Below are 21321 nucleotides of genomic sequence, written 5' to 3'. Positions count from 1 at the left end.
ATGGGGAAGGTGGGTGACACAATCAGGTGCCAATGTGGAAGAACACAGGCAAGTGTTTCTCAACTTTATGTCGCATTTAAACTCTTTCAAGGAAGGAGGGTGGGGCGTGGGTAAAGGAAGCTACAGACTTAGACCAGCTTGCCTTACCAAGAGTGGAACAGATACCACTGGTGGCCCCAAGACACTTTAATGTGGATCCTGAAGAATGAATATACATTTTTCATTACATGGCCATGTATTTATTTTAATATGCAGACAAAAATAATAACCCACTAAGCTATGATTTTATGGATATGATAGCCTATAATGAGGCAAAACTTTTAGAGTAAATTTAAAGAAAATTACAAAAATGATATTAGAGGTGGCACTAAGATTTTGCAAAAATCATGACAGAGGTAGAAGGATTAATGAAGGTCAGAAAACTAGGGCTAGACCAGGTCCAGAGTCTCTCCTATCCCAGTGCTTTCTGGTAAAACTGATCTGTGCAACTTCATACAGACTTCTGTTAAAGCCATCTTAAGGTGTCCCATAAGATGTTTCTTTATTAATTAACCCCATTCCATCATAACTGGTGCACAGAAGATGCTAAATAAGATCTTTGAAATAGATGAATGCATAAATACATGAATGAATGCATACATGAAAGAATAAATAATTTCTGCCTAGCCCCAGGGAGCAGAGATGTGCTCACACTGAGGGGAATGAGGATGATTAAAAATAAGATCTCAGACTCACACTTGGTCTTTTGCTAGCCCCTGGCTCACCTGCTACATTCTGACAGGTTTCAGAGAAGGATCCTATTTGTCCCATGATGCTGCTGGGCAGTGTCTAAACAGGGTGGGGAGTTACCTCATACCCCACCTGTGGACGGGGACCTTCTAAGCCAAGGTTCTCAAATCTTGGGCCTGAATGAAGATTAAGGGAAACTATGGTGCTAAGAAAATAGTGTACAAGGCAGCTTAGCAAAGGTAGAAGGGAACCCCACTGAACCTGGGAGAGCCACTCCCAAATGAATGCCTGTCAGTACAGGTGCTGAACAGCCATAGGGCATACACGTCAGCAATTCTGTCCTGTGCTTGGGGAGAAAGTTGTGTGTATAACCCGGAGCACTTTATGACCAGCAGGATCAAGTACCAAAGTCTACTTTTTAAAAAGTCTGTGGAGTACTCTGTGATCTCCAGATATAATAAGGTCTTTCTCAAACAGGATAGAAATGAATTGAAGGAAACAACTGCTTACATGTTGGACGTGTCTCCTTTGCCCATGTCCTGTTTGATGTTAATCATAAGATTGTAACACCAAACAAACCCAAATAATCTGCTTGGAGTCACCGTTTGTGATGATTGCTCAGGTTATTCACTGCTAATCAAGAGGATGTCATGAAATGTGAGTCAGACAGCCTCCGGCTTTCCAGAAGTACCAGAACCCTATATATATAGAGAGAGAGAGAGGGAGCTTCCTAGTTGAGACTGGAGCAGCAGAGAGGTGGGAGCCATCAGATTCCTTAAGCTGAGAAGGAAGACAGAAGCCAGCATGCCCAGACTGCCTCTGCTGCTGCTGCTACTTCTCTGGGGCATGGGGTCTCACAGCTTCCCAGCAGCGACTACAGAAACACAAGAGCAAGATGTGGAGACAGTGCAGGTAAATGCTGAATTTCACACGCCCAACATGCAAAAGGCTTTATTTGCATTTTTCCACAGTATAACAGAGTAACAGCAGTATAATAGAGTTTATTTAAGGATGGATTCCCTACAAAGAGAAATTTTTGTCAGAAGGGGCACTATCCCCAAAAATGTATCTAGCCATGCATAGACTCTCCTTTTCCAGTTAGAAGTGATACGGAACTAAAAGAACAATATGCAAATTTGTCTCTACAAATTATAATTCTGATTTCATAATAACTAATGGCAGGGAAATTTCTACTCCAAAATTACAGTTTCCACCAATAATAAGGATAATAAGGACCATGCAATCTAAATACAATCTTTAAAAGTAGTTCTGTGTTTCAGCTATAACTTTATACTGTCAATATTTAGAATTAGAAAGATTTCCCATCCAGTGTTTCAATAATTTTATCTTTCATCAGAAATACCTGGAAAACTACTACAACCTGAAAAGTGATGGGAAGCAAGTTGAAAGACAGAGAAACAGTGACCCAGTAGTTGAAAAACTAAAGCAAATGCAAAAATTCTTTGGGCTGAAGGTGACTGGGAAACCAGATGCTGAAACCCTGAATGTGATGAAGCAGCCCAGATGTGGGGTGCCTGACATGGTTCAGTTTGTTCTCACTCAGGGGAACCCACGGTGGGAGGACACACACCTGACCTACAGGTAATTAGACTGAGCACCAGAGTGGGAATGCTATTTCCCATCAGATCCATCAGAAATGAAATCCGATGTGTCTGTATTTTATTTCATTTGAAGGATTGAAAACTACACACCAGATCTGTCAAGAGCAGATGCGGACCATGCCATTGAGAAAGCCTTTCAACTCTGGAGCAGTGTCTCACCCTTGACCTTCACCAAGGTCTCTGAGGGTCAAGCAGACATAATGATATCCTTTGTCAGGGGAGGTAAGCTCTTCTGGTAGCATGAAAGTATTCTCACCTTAACTTCCCCCCGCCTTTGAATCTCTTCAGCTTTGCAACTAGATTTCCTTGTTTGAGAAGAGTGTTGATTTTATGGACTTAAGAATGAAAACTATACTGCATTTGCTGCAAATCTGTTGGCCTCCTAGCAAAGCTAATGTTTACTCTCCTGGGTTGCCTAAATAAGAACCAAGAGGAACTTTTGTTGAATTTTGTTTCTTGCAGATCATCGTGACAATTCTCCCTTTGATGGACCGGGTGGAAACCTCGCCCATGCTTTTCAACCAGGCCCAGGTATCGGAGGGGATGTCCATTTTGATGAAGATGAAAGGTGGACCAACAATTTTAGAGGTAAGTCAGCTCATCTTACCTCTCTCAACCCTTCTCCCCCAACCCACCTTCTTGGTTCATTGTAATATTGGTTGACTTAACTGAAAGAATGCATTAATAGAAGTATGCATTTTTCTGCAACCACTTAGAAAATTAATGGTGCATTTAGAAAATGTAAGAGAAGAATTATTTCTGTTAGTAAGAACATCTTATTGGCTACAAATAGTCTACTCTGAAATTTCTGGTAAGTAAATGTTGAAAATCTTAATGTTTTCCTTGTGGGCATCTACATAGAATCATTTTTATTGGAAGAACACACCAAAGTGTAATAATGTTAGTAAGATATGTGGAAATCAAGGGAAGAGAGGCTGTACATATTTTCCAAAATTTCCAGCATTAAGCATGTATCAATCTGTAAATAGGAAAAAAATATTGTTAATAGAAAACTATTTCTTCTCTGTGAAATAATATGTGTCATCTAGCCACTGACAAGACTGACTAATCTGTGCTAGACTCTTGGTTGGCTGAATTTACTTTTTAATTGTAATCATAGAATTTAGGCTTTAACTGGTCTCTTCACTATTAATAAATGCATTCTTCTTACCTTCAGAAATTTTTTTAATACATTTCAAAAAGCTATTGAGAAAATAAGAACATTAATCCTTTAGAGTTATAGATTACTTCTTAATTAAATGTCTCAAAACTGAAAACATTTCAAATAATTGCAAATGGGTTTATTATCCCTTTTAGATTATAACTTGTATCGTGTGGCAGCTCATGAATTGGGCCATTCCCTTGGACTTGCTCATTCTACTGACATTGGGGCTTTGATGTACCCCAACTACATCTTCAGTGGTGATGTTCAGCTGTCTCAGGATGACATCAGTGGGATCCAGGCCATCTATGGTGAGTATAAAGGAAAACATTATAGACAAGGGGTCATTAGAACAGCCATTGGCTTTATCCTTTAAGAAGCTTTCGCTGGTTATGTAGTTTTCCAAAGCCAGGTGGAACTAACTCCAGATCTCTTGTTCCTTTAGGACCGTCCCAAAATCCCACTCAGCCAATTGGCCCGCAAACCCCACAAGTGTGTGATAGTAAGCTAACTTTTGATGCTGTAACTACAATTCGGGGAGAAGTGATGTTCTTTAAAGACAGGTAAGACATCAGTTCTTCTTTGTGTTTTGTATGTGTAATAACAAGACTGACTGCTATGGGTACATATGGGCCACTACTATGCTTCACACTTTTTTTATCTTACATTTGTTTACATACATTATTATAATTATAGTTGAGTGTAAACAATTGCTTGCTCTTGCACAACATAATGAACTTATAACAACCTTTTCCCCAGCATGTATTCTGTCATTTGATTCTCACAAAAATTACCACTGAAGTAGAAAATCAGTAAATATAATTCCATTTTACAGATCAGTAAAGTAAAGCAGAGAGAAGGAAAGAGATCCTTCAGGGCACAGAGTTCCTTGGCAACAAAGCAGTAATTGGTCTTCTGACCTCTACTTCAGGCCTCTTCTCATTTTTGTCACTCTTTAGGATGATAAGTGTGTCAGTATTTTATTAGGAGAAATCAGTCCTTTTCATAGCACCATCATGCTGAGAAGGATTGTATAGACCCATTTTAAGTATCATCCTGGAAAAGATAGCCCTTCCAAAGACTGTGGTCATAATAGGACTCTGTCCCCACCCCCTTACCCTGGGAGGGGGCAAAGAAATATAGGAGCCATTGCAGGGAGAATCCCCAAGAGTTCATGAGGACCCTCTCTGTTGGGGGCCAGGGGATATGGGCAGTCACAATGTGCTTCCCTCCTCAGAGGAGGGTCCTAGAACTCCCTCAGCAGTGTGTGGCCTCAGGAAGGCTAAGGTCCCCTCACACACAAGGAATAGGCCTGCTCTGCATACAGTTCTGATTCCTAAAGGACGAGGCAAAATAATAATATAGTCATTTTCTGAATAATACAGTCTGCCGCACATACAAAGTAGGGATGCTCTAAAAGACTCGCTTCTCCTCACCTCTCTTCTTGGAGTGTCACTGGAGCTGTTTTACCACTTTGTGGTCATATCTACCCCAGAAGGCAGTGTATCGGCTCCTAATGCTTCCCATCCTGTGCTTTACTATTTCTGAGTATAAAAGATAAGGATGGATATAAATCATACAGAGTGTGGGGAGGGCTAGGAAAGACTTGGTTTTAAAGGAAAGCTCTCAATATAGCAGGACGTGCTTGTCAAAGCAAGTATTTGAAGGATGACTCCAAAGAACAGGACCAAGTCTAGGATTTGCAAGAACTGAAAGGACACTGAGATCATTTAAATGTCACCAGGTCATGAAGCCACAGAAGGTTAAGTCTAGAAACAGTAATAGTAACTGACTTGCCCAAGGTCTCACAGCCAGGCAGAGGCAGGACTAGATCGAGAAGTCAGATTTGACTTCCAAGGCCAGAGTCTTCCCTGTGGCCTGGAATCGGGAAAACTCTTCTGTCGGCCCATGTGACAGTCTATGCTTTGTCGTTACCCCAGTCAACTTTGTAAACCACCAACCAAAGGAAGACAAATGGAGTGGCTGCTAGATCTGAGTTTAAAGTTAACCTTTGCCTCTTATCAGTTGCATGGCCTTGGACACCTCCCTTCGCCTCCCTGACCTCAATTGCTAATCTGTGAGATGAAAGCAATGTTCTCTTGTAGGGTATTTGTGAGGTAGGGCATGATGTAGGTAAAGTGTGCACTAAATGTAGGATGTTAGTGCTGTGTTCTAGGCCCTGGTGTGCTTGCCAAAGCTGTTTGTTACATTTTGAGAATTTTGCAAGCTGGTTGTTAAACAGCATTATTAAAAGTTAAATTATTAACTTTAAATTTAAATTATACAACTTACAATTGTATTTAAACTAAAGGTAATAAAAGTAATCAGAATTCATCCCTTTGTAATTATTTTGCTGCATTTTACTATTTATTTATGTTCCTGAGGCGGTTTATGCCTAATGTATCCGTATAGTGGAAACACTATACAGTGGTGCACCACCGCAAATCTCTTGATTTGCAGTGGTTGTAATATTTCCACCATGAAAATAAGCAAATGCTACAAACCAGGACTCCTCCCCACCCCCATCGTGGAGAGCCAGATGTTAAACATTTATGAGCACACTACTAGCGCCAGCAATAGAAGGACCTGAATGACAGCCAGAGCTTGCTATGGATTAGATAAAAACTTTTTTCCTTCTTTCAAATCAGGTTCTACATGCGCACAAATCCCTTCTACCCAGAAGCTGAGCTCAATTTCATTTCTCTTTTCTGGCCCCATCTGCCAAATGGACTTCAGGCTGCTTATGAGGTTGCCGATAGAGATGAAGTTCGGTTTTTCAAAGGTAATGTTTCCAATTATCTTTCAGTTTTTATGAATTAAAGTTTCTTCTGCTTTGGGACTGATATATGAGACTACTAGCTACTTTATTTCCATGGACTTTGGAAAATCTAGCAAATCAATGGGAGTCTATCACTTTAGTTAAGAATTGCATGGTGCATGTCTGAATAAATTTAAGTGAAAAGCATAGGACTGGAGATACATATTTTATGGCCTGTTTGTGAATGTGGACATATGGAGGTGTTTTCTGTGCAAACTGTTTATGTATTTTAAACCCTCTCCACATTCGTGGAGTGCTCAAGAGTAAAACTGAGAAGATGGAATAGAAACATTTGAGTTTGGTGGTTTCCTAGAGCTTATTTTATACTAATAACTCTTCTGAGAGAGGAGGCCCCACAGGGCAGCCAGATGGGGGTGCTGCATCCTTGATGTCAGAGTATGGTCTTCAGACCAGCATCACTGACACTGTCCCAGGGTCTGTTAGAAATTCAGAATCTCACTTACCATAATACTGACAAAGTTCGTCCATATTGTCAGATCCTATTCCAGACCTTCTCGAATTTTAACAAGATTCCCAGGCAATTCGTATGTACATTAAAGTGTGAGAAGTCCTGAACTACCATGAATAGAATGGGGTAAACTTCTTTGATTCTATCAGAATGAAACGTGCTCCAATGACCACTCCTGGCTTTGAAGACAACTACGCCAAACACCAGTATTTCTCCAAATGTATGTTTGGCATAGTGCAGACAAACATTAAGACACTTGACCCAGTCACACACTCAAGGCAAAGAACTCAATACAGTTCAGATTGGCAAAAACTTTGAAACGGGCTTTCTAGCCCTTATATAATGACATTAAATGGGATTTTAGATACACAAAGTTTCAAACTGGTTATTCCTGAGGGATAAATAAGGATACTTGAGCAAAAAGTACAAGCCTGGCTACAAGACGTAAGACTGGTTTTATATGACACGGAGTTTACTAAGGGTAAATATGCAGAATCTGGACACAGCCTAAATTCAAGTATTTGGAACTGTAGTCAGGTGCAATGATTTCTACCCAGGGTTGCAAGCCATTACAGATTGTGAGTCATTACAACACTCTGACCTTTAGGATACCCTTGGTGTGAACTTCCACAACCCACGGGCAACCTGGAGAAGTGAGGTTTCTATCACTGAGGTGGCGCGATGAACTCTGTAGTCATTTGAACATCTGGCTTTGGAAGGAAGCCCCCAATGCCACAAACCAGTCATTCTCAAAGCTTGCTACAGGTTAGAATTGTCTAGGAAATTTTAAAAAAATACTGATTTAATTGGTCTGGGGTAGGATACCAGCATCAGTATTAAAAAAAAAATAAATCTCCCTAGATGATTCTAATGTGCAGTCAGGATACTCCTCTAGCACATGAGACTAAGCATTTAGCTGGAAATCCACTTACTGTCTACTGGTGCCCTGGGTCATGTGTTTCCATCCCTGTTCTTGATTGGCAGGTGATAAGTTCTGGGCTGTTAAGGGGCAAGATGTGTTATACGGATACCCCAAGTACATCTACAGATCCTTTGGTTTCCCTAGGACTGTGAAGAACATCGATGCTGCTGTTTCTGAGGAAGATACTGGGAAAACGTACTTCTTTGTTGCTAACAAATGCTGGAGGTAAAGACTGGGTACAGAAAATGGTAGGGTATCTATTCTTTCTACATAGAGAGAAGTTACTAAATTGAATCATATAAAAATGAGTCTCACAGCGCCTTGGCTAGCTGCCTTTTCTGGGAATGGCTGTAGCTTGTCCAGCTTCCAAGTCGGTTGACCAATAATCATCACGCAATTCCTGTCCCAGAGATCCAAGGAGAATGTGGACCTGTATTTGAAAAAGAAAATGTGAAAAGGAGGGCATTCGTCTTCATAGAGCTGCTGCAGCCAACAGGAACCTATCTTTCACTGCATTTGACATTAATAGCGCCTACTGGAGAAGTAGAATTAGATGTTGGAGTTCAGAGGGAACTTATAACTCTTCTAGTATACCCAACATCCTACCTCACTTCGTCCCACCTCTTATTTTTACACATGACCTATGGAATTAAAAGGTCTTCTTACATTCTTGCTGGTGAATTCCCTGTAATGGTTTTGTGAAGGCTACACATTTAACAAATAGTTCTGACACTTCTAATTATTTTTTTACCAGGTATGATGAATATAAACAATCCATGGATGCAGGTTATCCCAAAATGATAGCAGAAGATTTTCCTGGAATTGGCAACAATGTTGATGCTGTTTTCCAGAAAGACGGTAAGTGAATATATACATATTTCCTCTATTTTGTTGCCACAGAATAACATCAGTATTGTTATTTGGAACAGAAAATACCAAAAATATTTATTCTCACAAATGACTTGGATTTTTGAAGAATTAAAGTTAAACCTAGAAATGAGTTGTATAAGGTAATAAGTCTCTTTTGTTTTATTTCTAGGATTTTTCTATTTCTTCCATGGAACAAGGCAATACAAATTTGATACCAAAACTAAGAGAATTTTGACTCTACAAAAAGCTAATAGCTGGTTCAACTGCAGAGAAAATTGACCAGCTGTTAAAAAGTTAAACAGAAAAATATATTTCATGAGTCCAAGGAAGGTGTTTTCCTGAAGAGACGTATATTTAAATAAAATACAGAGTTATGAAGTATAATCTTATTTATACCTCATTCTGCATATTTTTTATGACTTAGAATGTAATATTTTATGTAATGCTATAATTTAGTTCCACAAATGAGGGCTAAGTAAGGTCAAATTCATGGCTCCACAGTTCAATTCTCTGTAGATGTGGAAGGAAGGGGTAGGCAGTTGCATTTGGATAGTCCTGGCCAGTGGATTGTGCCCAGAAGTGACCGATATCACTTCCAGATGGAATCATTGGATTGCTGGTGCAAACTTCTCCAGCGTTATGATGATTGTAAAAGCACATCTGGAGAGAATTTCCACAAGGTTGAAGAAGCCAGAATTCCTGGGCAAACACTCTGAACAGTTACCCCAAACCTCAGTAGATTTTGCTTAAGAAATAAACTTTCATTGTGTTAAGCCACTAAGATTTAGATTTTGTTAAAGCTGTGTAACCCAGTTTTTCCAGACAAACATTATCTAGTTTATCATGCCTAATTTTGGAGGATGTTAATGGAGGTAGGAGTCCTGTAGGTAGCTTCCAAGCCCTATGAATTTTATGAGTAGCTCAGAGAGTGCTCAGAGTGTTTGCAGACTTTCCAAATACACAGAGAGTCTTGGGAATATTTTGAGGTATTCATGATTCTGAGGCAGGCAGTTCTCAACTCAAGAATTTGTACAGCAGTGTAACTTTTCCTTTGGCCAAATCTCTCTCTCCATTAAACATTTTTATATTAAAGTATAACATAAATGCGGAAAAGTGCACATATCATAAATGTTCATGTCAATGAGTTATCACAAAGTTAACAACCCCACGTAATTCTCACCCAGCTCAGTAAACAAAATATTACCGGTGTCAGGGAGGGGGAAATATCTCCCTTACCCTTCTTGAGCTCTTGTGGCTGAACTAATAATAAAGTTGACACAAGACAGATTAACAGAAGAAAAAGAAAGTTAATTTAATTCATGCACACGGAGGTGTCATAGAAATGAGACCTAAGGATTGGCTAAAGCAAGCAGCTTTTATACATTTTACATAAAGAAACAATAAATTTGTGAGGAATTGAGAAGACAAAGAAATTTAATTGGTGAAGAATCTAAAGAGAGTTTGGGCTTGGGGTAGTAAACTAAAACACTAACAAGGTTTGTATATTCAGTCCTGCATCCCTATCTCTGGAGATAAGGATGTCTTACCACCTCCAGATACAGGGATGCCACTGCTGTCAATCTGATTCCTCCATAAGTACTGATATGACAGCTGTTTATGATGAGAGCTCTCAAAAAAGTCTTCCTTTCAAATTACCAATTTATATGATCCATCATCTGGCCATTGATGTGTAGGATATTATATTCACTTCAAATAGTGAGTCAAACCAATAAGCCTTTTTTGTGGCTTAACCAAAGATGCAAGAGACATCTCACAAGAGAGTATGTATCCCTCACATGATCCCATCACTGCTCAACTCTTTCTTAGCTTAGATCTCCAGAATAAAAGCCTGAAACAGGAATTCTTTGGTGTTGTCATTGGGGGAGGAGTGCTCCCAGGAGAAGAGGAGCGGGGGACATAGTTTAGAACAGGGAAAAAGCTAAAGAATGTGGTCTTAGACAGAGCTTGCTTTGATCTTATGAACAAGGAGCTCTGGAGCAAAAACGGAATTACAGTTAGTCCCACCTTGAGGCAAAGGAACTAGACTTTTGCACTCCTGTGTCAATCAGTTATCAGTTGAGGTCTGTTTTGGGGAGAGGGGCATTGGTCCCAGGCAAGATGATCCCATTTGACAAAGTAACAGGGGACAACTGGAAGTTGTAGTAGTCAACACTTGCAGTATCCATGAGGATGCCAAGGGGGATCTGGGGACAGTACCAACAGCATTCTCTATACATTCTCTATCTCCCAGAGTAACCACTATGCTGACCTCTAATACCTTAGATTAAATTCACCTATTTTTTAACAAAATTAGAACTGTGTATTATTTTGTATCTACCTTATTGTGTTGAACATTATTTATCCACTGGTAATGGGCTTTGGGTTGTTACCATTTGGGGGCTTTTATAAATAATGTTGCACATAGGTAGGCATTTCTGTTGATTATATACCTGAGAGTGCAATTGCTGAGTCATAGAGATTATCAGACACTCTTCAGATTCTTCCTTGGCCTCATCTTTCTTTTATCCCTGCCACAGCAGTGGTGACTGGCTTTGTACAGGTTCTAAACCAGCTTCTAAACTAGCAGCTGTTCTCGTTGGGTCTGTGCAGTGTGTTTCTTGCTTCCTTCTCTAGGTTTTTCCATCTTTTCTGTTGATGTTCCATCCAGCTCTGTTATGGAACTCATTCAGAGCTCATGCACATACACCTAGAAGTGAGAAGAGTAATAGTTTGTGGGACAAATATTTTACCAATGTGAGAGTAATGGATGAATAAATCCATCTCCCTTTCTTTCATCAGAAGGGTGTTTCTAAGACACATTTCCAGTGGTCCCTCAGACAGTCCCATATCGTACAACACATTTCTCATATCTCTATCCAGTTGACAATTCATCTGTGTATTTTCTCTCCTGCTTTCCCTGCTTTACTCTCCATGTCTCTCAATCCAGCTCCCTGGATTACACTTAAATTTTGTCTCAGGCTCTGCTTTCTAGGAATACTAGATTAAGATAACTTGTGCTGAAATGTGGTAGTGATAACCCTTGGTATGTAGTGGCATCACAGTTACTAAGACTTTCATCTGTGGTTGGTTCTGAAAAGATGATAACGAATGATGAGGTGTTGGGTTATCAGGTGTCTGGGACACTTCAACAGTATGAGAGGGACGGTAATTTTAAGAAATGTGGAGTGAGCTGATTAACTACCCTGGGAATTTGATAAAGAAAGTAATAGGCTCAGAGAAGCCAAATATCAACTTAAGACATACTGTGAAAGCTAACAGACTTTAATGGCAACATTTAAGAAAATCCTCATCTATTGTAGACTATGCTAAAAATCAGTCCCAGATCTAACTGCAAAATTGGACACTTTCTAGCTGGAATAATAGGTAAACAAACCTGAAAATCTTGAACACCTAAATTTCTCTGAAAGCTCCACATGGGTAGAAGTATCAATAATATCTCCCTCTTGACAGAGAAGGACAACTAACCCTTGTGTAGAGAATCAACAAAGACCATATGTGACTCAGCATCTCACAAGATAATGCTTGTCCTCCTCCCAAATTATCTCCCTCACCCCTCATTGTTTTCAGGCAAATGACTAAAGTCAGGTCTCAGTTTAGCTCAAATCCTAGCTATAGCATGAAATCACTAACACACCAAACTTGTTGTGGAGTGATTTGAGAGGAGAGTTTGGAGATTTCGCTTACTTTCTATAAGCCCAGATATGCTGAAATGTATTTTTTTATTAAATATAGTTGATGTACAATATTATGTTAGTTTCAAATGTACTATATAGTAATTTGACATTTGCATACATTATGAAGTGATCTGTCCCCATGTAAAGTTATTACAATACTATTGACTATATTTCTTATGCTGTATAGTATATCCCTGTAGCTTATTTATTTTATATCTGAAAATTTGTACCTCTTAATCTTCTTCACCTATTTCACCCCTTCCCACCCCTCTCCCCTCTGACAACCACCTGTTTGTACTCTGTATCTATCAGTCTGTTTTCATTTTGTTATGCTTGTTTATTTCATTTTTTTTAGATTCCACATATAGTGAGATCAAATGGTATTTATCATTCTCTGTTTGACTTATTTCACTTAGCCATAATACACTTTAGATGCATCCATGTTGTGGCAAATGGTAATATTTCTCTTTTTTATGACTGAGTAATATTTCATTACATTTATATACCAGATCTTCTTTATAAATACATCTATCAATGGACACTTGGGTTGCTTCCATTACTTGCCTATTGTACATAATGCTGCAATAAACATTGGTGTGCATATACCTTTTTGAATTTGTGTTTTTTCTTTCTTCGGGCAAATACCTAGAAGTGAAATTGCTGTACTACTTCACTATCACATATGACAGTTCAATTTTTAATTTTTGAGGAACCTCCATGCTGTTTTCCATAGTGGCTACACCAATTTACAGTCCTACCAACAGGGCACGAGGGTTGTCTTTTCTCCATATCCTTGTTATTTATTGTCTCCTGGATGACAGCCATTCTGACAGGTGTGAGTAGTATCTACATGAGGTTTTGATTTACTTGACCCTAATGATTAGTGATATTGAACATATTTTCATGTTTCTGTGGGCCATCTGCATGTCTTCTCTGGAAAAATGTCTATTCAGGTCCTCTGACAATTTTTAAATCAGGTTGCTTGTTTGTTTGTTTATGTTGAGTTGTATGACTTCTTTTTAGTTTTTGGATATTAATTCTTTATCGTATATATCATTTGCAAATATATTCTCCCATTCAGTAGGCTGTCTTTTCATTTTGTTAATAGTTTCTTCCCTGTGCAAAAGCTTTTTATTTTGATGTAGTCCTATTTGTTTATTTTTGTTATTATTTTCCTTGCTGAGAAGACAGAGTCAAAACAGTATTGCTAAGATCACTGTCAAAGAGCATACTATGTTTTCTTCTATAAGTTTTATGGTTTCAGGTTTTACATTAAAGAGTTTAATCCATTTTGTGTTTATTTTTGTATATGGTGTGAGAAAGTAGTCTAATTTGATTCTTTTGCATTTAGCTGTCCAGTTTTCCCAATACCATTTTTTGAAAAGACTCTGTTTTCTTCATTGTATATTCTTGCCTCCTTTGTTGTAGATTAATTGATTGAAATTAAAACCAAGACTTCCTGTTTTCCACAACAGTGTCCTAAATGTATTTCTAAAACCAAAAGACTTCACTGAAACTTTCTTAGGCTTCTTTTTTTGATAGGCAATAAGTTCTGGGCTGTCAGAGGAATTGAGGGGCAAGCAGGTTATCTAAGAGTCATCCACACCTTGGGTTTTCCTCCAACCATAAGGAAAATTAAAGCTGTTTCTGGTAAGGGAAAGAAGAAAACATACTTCTTTGTAGAGGACGAATACTGGAGGTAAGAAACAATAGGAATGACTTTGTATAGAGCCTAATTAGGAAAATTATTTTCTTTCTTTAATGATATCCCCCACTCCCACAATCAAACTTCCTCTAATTTCAAACTTTCTGATTATGAGGAAAACAACTTGTAATTATTCAACTTCCCAGATATAACAAAGGACTCTCAGAACGGCTGATCCCTGGGTCATATATCCAGACACCAAAAGACATCAAGAGAGACCAACTGAGGTCCAGACAATGAGCCACCATAGGAAACCCAGGTGTATCAGGCTATAGAGACAAGGTCTACAGGGCAAGTGTGATAAAGAACCAAAAGTTTATTTTAGCCAAATGATTTAATTCACTTTGCATCTTATTTGTATATAGTTCTCATACATTCAAGGCAGAAAAGTACTTCGGCTCTGTGTGTCTAGGCTTAGAAGATTGACCTCAGACATATGTATGGAACCTCTCTAGAAGATCATGATGTCCTTGTATCTGGAGAAAATATTGTTTTATGTGCTAAACTTTTAAGTCCAAGAAAGTCACATATTTTTATAGTTATAAAAATGTTTAACACTTCCTTATACCACTTGAGAATTTTATCCAGGATTTCACACTGAAACATTAACATGATATCATACTGTTGCATGTAATGGGGGCTCTACATAATGCTGAATTGTATTTTTTTCACTTGGTACAGATTTGATGAAAATAGCCAGTCCATGGAGCAAGGTTTCCCCAGAAAAATAGCTGATGACTTTTCAGGAGTTGAGCTGAAGATTGATGCTCTGTACAGGCATTTGGTAAGAGGACACTCATTGCATTGCCAGTGGGGACCCTTTGGGGCATTTTATGGTATCAAAATGAAGAGGAGACACAAACCAATTTTTAAATAGTTCAAGCTTATAACCTTTTTACTCTAAACTCTAGAAAATTTTCATTTTCCAGTTTATGCTAATTGGGCTTAAATTTTTTTCTTGAATAATTTCCAAGTCTGTTTCATACTTGCACATAAAATCAAAGGATGCTTCTTCACATCATAGCCATTTCAGGGCACTATTTTGGTATAAAAATACAACCAAGTGAGAGCCATGTTTACTAATGGCTGGTTGTCTTTCTCCTCTGTCCCCTCCTTGTTGTCCATTCTCTCCTATCCTAAGGAGAGATTAAAAGAGCCTTGTCTGGCTTTCTTTTGCAAGCTGCAATTGTCTACATTAAATAATTCATTTGTAAATAAATGGTAGTCCTGTCATATGCTCAAAAGAGACAAAATTTGATTCCTGGTAATGAGTGGATGGGAAAGCAAAACGTGTACCTGCTTTTAAGGAATTCTGGAGGGAGCTGCCAGGGCTTGACATCATAATGCTCATAAGATTGCTGATCTTGTTACTAAGATAACTTGGCCTTAGAGTATGCAAAGCAGGAAATGGACCTCCAGTGCATTTTATTGTTGGCCTGATTCTCTTGGGTCCAATTGCATCTCAAGTTGTGATTAAGTACCTCGTGGGGGGAAAGGGGATTGGGAAGAAAGAGGGAAATAAATGAAGGTTTAAAAATAATCCTGGAATTTTATCTATTTGAAGGTAGTATAATCTAATGTTTTTAGATCACTGGCTTTGGAGTCAAAAGAGTTGGAGTTCTCCCTCCATCTTTTATTAGAGATGTTACTTTGGAAAATTGCAAAATATCTTTTATTTTTAGTTTTGTCCTCATTCATAATACTTCATACTTTTTTTGTAAGGATAGATGAATAAAACATGGAAAGCACTTAGCACAGTGCCTGGCACAGTACCACTTAATAAATATCACTCATTATTAGCTCATTCTTATTTTGAGTTATGCATGTTGGAAAATTAATTTATTTGAAGAATGCCCCATTATTTTCCTCTTTTAAATTCATAGGACTTTGCTATTTGTTCAGTGGGTCGTCACAGTTTGAGTTTGACCCTAATGCCAGGATGGTGACACGTGTATTGGAGAGTAACAGCTGGTTATATTGTTAAGTGAGATATGGGAAAGACATTCATTTTAAGTGAATCTAATAATTATACACATAATTTATTATGACTCAAAATGTTTAATTCTTCCTGTATGTGCCATTGCCAAAGAAGATGAGCCTTGCAGACATCTTCATGGTCATACAGCACTTATCTGGACCGCTCCACTTGCTGTCGGATTACATTGAATAGAAGTGAAAAATACTCAGGTGCAATAAGCAAGAAAATCTACATCCATGAGTGCTTTATTTACTGTTTAATAAAAATTTTGATTTTGGACCTGTTCCTTACTTTCTAGAATAACTCATATTCAATACAATGACCACACTGTGTACTGAGCATTTAACAGATGTTCTGCTGGTAAGTGTAGTAGGAACACATATTCCCTGGATGGGGCATATACTGTCATGTAGTTTCTCCCATCCTCTCCTCCAAGACGACCTTTATTTTCACCTCCCAGATAGTGTAAGTGTTCCTTACACACCTAAGGAAGAAAGAGCTTAATCAGTAGTTGTCCTGTAGGACTGGTTCTGGACAAAATTGGGAAATAGAATTCTAGAATGTTGGCGCTTAGGAACCTAGAAAATCATCTAGTCTGTGTCATCATTTACAGGTGGGGAAAAAAAACTTGTTTGGAATCCAGCCCCCTCTTTTTTTTTCATATTTATTACTATTTGCAGTTTTATTCCCAGATGGAGAGTCTTCATAGTTTTCTAGTACTTTAATTTTTTAAATTAATTTTTATTAGAGTAGAGTTGCTTTACAATGTTGTGTTAGTTTCTACTGTACAGCAAAGTGAATCAGCTATACATATACATATAGCCCCTCTTTTTTTGGATTTCCTTCCCATTTAGGTTACCACAGAGCATTGAGTAGAGTTCCCTGAGCTATACAATAAGTTCTCATTAGTTATCTATTTTATACATAGTATCAATAGTGTATGTCAAACCCAATCTCCCAATTCATCCCAACCTCCCTTTCGTGTTCACACATTTATTCTCTACATCTATGTCTCTATTTCCGCTTTGCAAATAAGATCATCTACACCATTTTTCTAGATTCCACATATATGCATTAATATACGATATTTGTTTTTCTCTTTCTGACTTATTTCACTCTGTATGACACTCTCTAGGTCCATCCACGTCTCTACAAATGACCCAATTTCATTCCTTTTTATGGCTGACTGATATTCCATTGTATATATGTACCACATCTACTTTATCTATTCTTCTGTTGATGGACATTAAGGTTGCTTCCATGTCCTGGCTATTGTAAATAGTGTTGCAATGAACACGGGGGTGCATGTGTCTTTTTGAATTACGGTTTTCTCAGGGTATGTGCCCAGTAGTGGGATTGCTGGGTGTTATGGTAGTTCCTATTTTTACTTTTTTAAGGAAACTCCATAGTGTTCTCCATAGTGGCTGTATCAACTTACATTCCCACCAACAATGCAAGAGGGTTCCCTTTTCTCCACACCCTCTCCAGCATTTATTGTTTGTAGATTTTTTGATGATGGCCATTCTGACCAGTGTGAGATGATATCTCATTGTAGTTTTGATTTGCATTTCTCTAATAATTAATAACGTTGAGCATCTTTTCATGTGTTTGCTGGTCATCTGTATGTCTTCTTTGCAGAAATGTCTATTTAGGTTTTCTGCCCATTTTTTAATTGGGTTGCTGTTTTTTTGATATTGAATTGCATGAGCTGTTTGTATATTTTGGAGATTAATCCTTTGTCAGTTGCTTCTTTTGCAAATATTTTCTCCCATTCTGAGAGTTGCCTTCTCACCTTGTTTATGGTTTTCTTTGCTGTGCAAAAGTTTTTGGTTTTATTAGGTCCCTTTTGTTTATTTTTGTTTTTATTTTCATTACTCTAGGAGGTGGGTCAAAAAAGATCTTGCTGTGATTTATGTCAAAGAGTGTTCTGCTTATGTTTTCATCTAAAAGTTTTATAGTGTCTGGCCTTACATTCAGGTCTTTAATCCATTTTGAGTTCATTATTGTGTATGATGTTAGGAAGTTTTCTAATTTCATTCCTTTACATGTAACTGTCCAGTTTTCCCAGCACCACTTATTGAAGAGTCTTTACTCCATTGTATATTCTTGCCTACTTTGTCATAGATAGGTGACCATAGGTGTGTGGGTTTATCTCTGGGTTCTCTATCCTGTTCCATTGGTCTATATTTCTGTTTTTGTGCCCGTATCATACTGTCTCGATTACTGTAGCTTTATAGTATAGTCTGAAATCAGGGAGCTTGATTCATCCAGCTCTGTTTTTCTTTCTCAAAGATTGCTTTGGCTCTTTGGGAACTTTTGTGTTTCCATACACGTTGTAAAATTTTCTGCTCTAGTTCTGTGAAAAATGCCATTGGTAATTTATTGGGGATTGCACTGAATCTGTAGATTATTTTGGGTAGTATAGTCATTTTCACAATATTGATTCTTCCAATCCAAGAACATGGTATATCCATCTATTTGGGTCATCTTTGATTTCTTTTATCAGTGTCTTATATTTCTCTGTACAGGTCTTTTGTCTCCTTGGGTAGGTTTATTCCTAGGTATTTTATTCTTTAGCAATCGTAAATGTGAGTGTTTCCTTCATTTCTGTTTCTGATCTTTCTAGTCTCATAGCATTGTGTTCAGAAAAGATGCTTGTTATGATTTCAATTTTCTTAAATTTACCAAGGCTTGATTTGTGACCCAAGATGTGATCTATCCTGGAGAATGTTCAATGTGCACTTGAGAAGAAAGTGTATTCTGTTGTTTTTGGATGGAATGTCCTATAGATATCAATTAAGTCTATCTGGTCTAATCTGTCATTTAAGGCTTGTGTTTCCTTATTTATTTTCTGTCTGGATGATCTGTCCATTGGTGCAAGTGGAGACTTAAAGTCCCTGACTATTATTGTGTTGCTGTTGATTTCCCATTTTATGGTTTTTAGCATTTGTCTTATGTATTGAGGTGTTCCTTTATTGGGTGCGTAAATATTTACAGTTGTTATAACTTCTTCTTGGATTGACCCCTTGATCATTCTGTAGTGTCCTTCCTTGTCTCTTGTAACATTCTTTATTTTAAAATCTACCTTGTCTGATATGAGTATTGCTACTCCAGCTTTCTTTTGATTTCCATTTGCATGGAATAACTTTTTCCATCCCCTCACTTTCAATCTGTATGTGTCCCTAAGTCTGAAGTGGGTCTCTTTTAGACAGCCTACATACAGGTCTTGTTTTTGTATCCATTCAGCCAGTCTGTGTCTTTTGGTTGGAGCATTTAATCCATTTACATTTAAGGTAAATATCAATATGTATGTTTCTATTACCATTTTCTTAATTGTTTTGGGTTTGTTTTTGTAGGGTTTTTTTCTTCTCCTGTGTTTCCCGCCTAGGGAAGTTCCTTTAGCATTTGTTGTAAAGCTGGCTTGCTGCTAGCTTTTGCTTGTCTGTAAAGCTTCTGATTTTTCTGTTGAATCTGAATGAAACCCTTGCTGGATAGAGTAATCTTGGTTGTAGGTTTTCCCCTTTCATCACTTTAAATATATCCTGCCACTCCCTTCTGGCCTGCAGAGTTTCTGCTGAAAAATCAGCTGATAACTTTATGGGGATTCCCTTGTATGCTATTTGTTGCTTTTCCCATGCTGCTTTTAATATTTTTCCTTTGTATTTAAGTTTTGTTAGTTTGATTAATATGTGTCTTGGCGTGTTTCTCCTTGAGTTTATCCTGTATGGGGCTCTCTGCACTTCCTGGACTTGGGTGGCTATTTCCTTTTCCATGTTAGGGAAATTTTCAACTATAATCTCTTCAAATATTTTCTCAGACCCCTTCTCTTTCTCTTCTTCTTCTGGGACCCTTACAATTCAAATGTTGGTGCATTTAATGTTGTCACAGAGGTCTTTGAAATGGTCCTCATTTATTTTCATTCTTTTTTCTTTATTCTGCTCCTTGGCAGTTATTTCCAGCATTTTATTTTCCAGCTCACTTATCTGTTCTTCTGCTTTGGTTATTCTGCTATTTTTTCCTTATACTGTATTTTTTATTTCAGTTATTGTGTTGTTTATCTCTGTTTATTTGTTCTGTAGTTCTTCTAGGTACTTCTTTAAAATTTCTTGTACTTTCTCGATCTGTGCTTCCATTCCATTTCCGAGATTTTGGATCATCTTTACTGTCATTACATTGAATTCTTTTTCAGGTAAATTGCCTATTTCCTCTTCATTTATTTGGTCCTGTGGGTTTTTACCTTGCTCCTTTGTCTGTAACTTATTTCTCTGTCTTTTTATTTTATCTAACTTACTATGTTTGTGGTCTCCTTTCTGCAGGCTTTGGGGTTGCTTTCCCTCTTGCTTCTGGTGTCTGCCCCCAGTGGGTGAGGTTAGTCCAGTGGCTTGGGTAGGTTTCCTGATGGGAGGGACTGGTACCTGCACTCTGGTGGGTGGAGCTGTATCTTGTCCCTCTGATAGGCAGGGCTGCATCAGGTGGTGTGTTTTGGAGTGTCTGTGAGCTTAGTATGACTTTAGGCAGCCTGTCTACTAATGGGTGGGTTTGTATTCCTGTCTTGCTTGTTGTTTGGCATGGGGCATTCAGCACTGGAGCCTGCAGGCAGTTGGGCGGACCCAGGTCTTGGAGTTTAGATGGAGACTTCCGGGAGAGCTCTCACCAATTAATATTCCCTGGGGTCAGGAATTTTCTGGCAGTCCAGCATCCTGGACTCAGCACTCCCACCCCAGAGGTTCAGGACTGACGCCAGCTGGTGAACCAAGAGCCTGCAAGTCACATGGTGCAGAAAAAAAAGGAGGGGGGAACAGACAAACAAAACCCAAGGCAGATAGCAAAGACAAAAAGAAACAAGCAGCAACAACAACAATTAAAAAAAAGAAAAAAGAAAACAAACGAACAGACAGATAAAACCCAAGACAAATCGTAAAAGCAAAACCAAAGAAACAAAAACTAAAAGTAACAAAGAAGCACACATACAAAAAAAGAAACAAAAACAAAGAAAACAGAAAAAAGGAAAATCAGGAAAAAAACCCCAAAACATAATCAATTAAAAACAAAACTAACAAAAACAGAAAACAAAACACAAAAGTAGAATGCAAACTAAAAAGAAAAGAAAAGAAAACATAAAACAAACTAACAAAAATGATTTTAAAAAAGATTTAAAACATAACAAACGGAAAAAAACAAAAACAAGGAAAAAATATGAAAAAATAAGTAAAATTTAAAAATTAAAAATATAAAAATATATAAAAATTAAAAATTTTTTTAATTAATAATAAAAAATTTTAAATAATATTAATCTAAAAAACAACAGAAGTAAAACAAAACATAAAAAATAATAGTAATAATATTTTCCT

At 37.8% G+C, this 21321-nt stretch overlaps 1 protein-coding gene across 1 annotated transcript; it reads left to right on the top strand.

Moving 5' to 3' along the window:
• The first annotated feature begins 1484 nt into the window (after positions 1 to 1484).
• MMP1 (matrix metallopeptidase 1) lies at positions 1485 to 9809 on the top strand. The gene is made up of 10 exons (XM_007191225.3): positions 1485 to 1641; positions 2087 to 2331; positions 2425 to 2573; positions 2814 to 2939; positions 3669 to 3824; positions 3959 to 4076; positions 6162 to 6295; positions 7785 to 7947; positions 8477 to 8580; positions 8762 to 9809. The coding sequence occupies exons 1-10, from the start codon at positions 1534 to 1536 to the stop codon at positions 8869 to 8871; spliced, it is 1413 nt and encodes a 470-aa protein (XP_007191287.1). The 5' UTR covers positions 1485 to 1533; the 3' UTR covers positions 8872 to 9809.
• Positions 9810 to 21321: the final 11512 nt, after the last annotated feature.

Source organism: Balaenoptera acutorostrata, chromosome 9 (genome assembly GCF_949987535.1).
Source record: "Balaenoptera acutorostrata chromosome 9, mBalAcu1.1, whole genome shotgun sequence".
Taxonomy (NCBI): domain Eukaryota; kingdom Metazoa; phylum Chordata; class Mammalia; order Artiodactyla; family Balaenopteridae; genus Balaenoptera; species Balaenoptera acutorostrata.
Note: the sequence above shows the minus strand (reverse complement) of the source record. Positions and strands in the feature narration are given on the sequence as shown.

Bases quoted from the DNA above. Each gene is read 5' to 3' on its own strand.
- MMP1 (XM_007191225.3), top strand. From the start codon at position 1,534: ATGCCCAGACTGCCTCTGCTGCTGCTGCTACTTCTCTGGGGCATGGGG. The intron at 1,642-2,086 runs GTAAATGCTGAA...ATCTTTCATCAG, and splicing joins AAGATGTGGAGACAGTGCAG to AAATACCTGGAAAACTACTA. The intron at 2,332-2,424 runs GTAATTAGACTG...TTTCATTTGAAG, and splicing joins GACACACACCTGACCTACAG to GATTGAAAACTACACACCAG.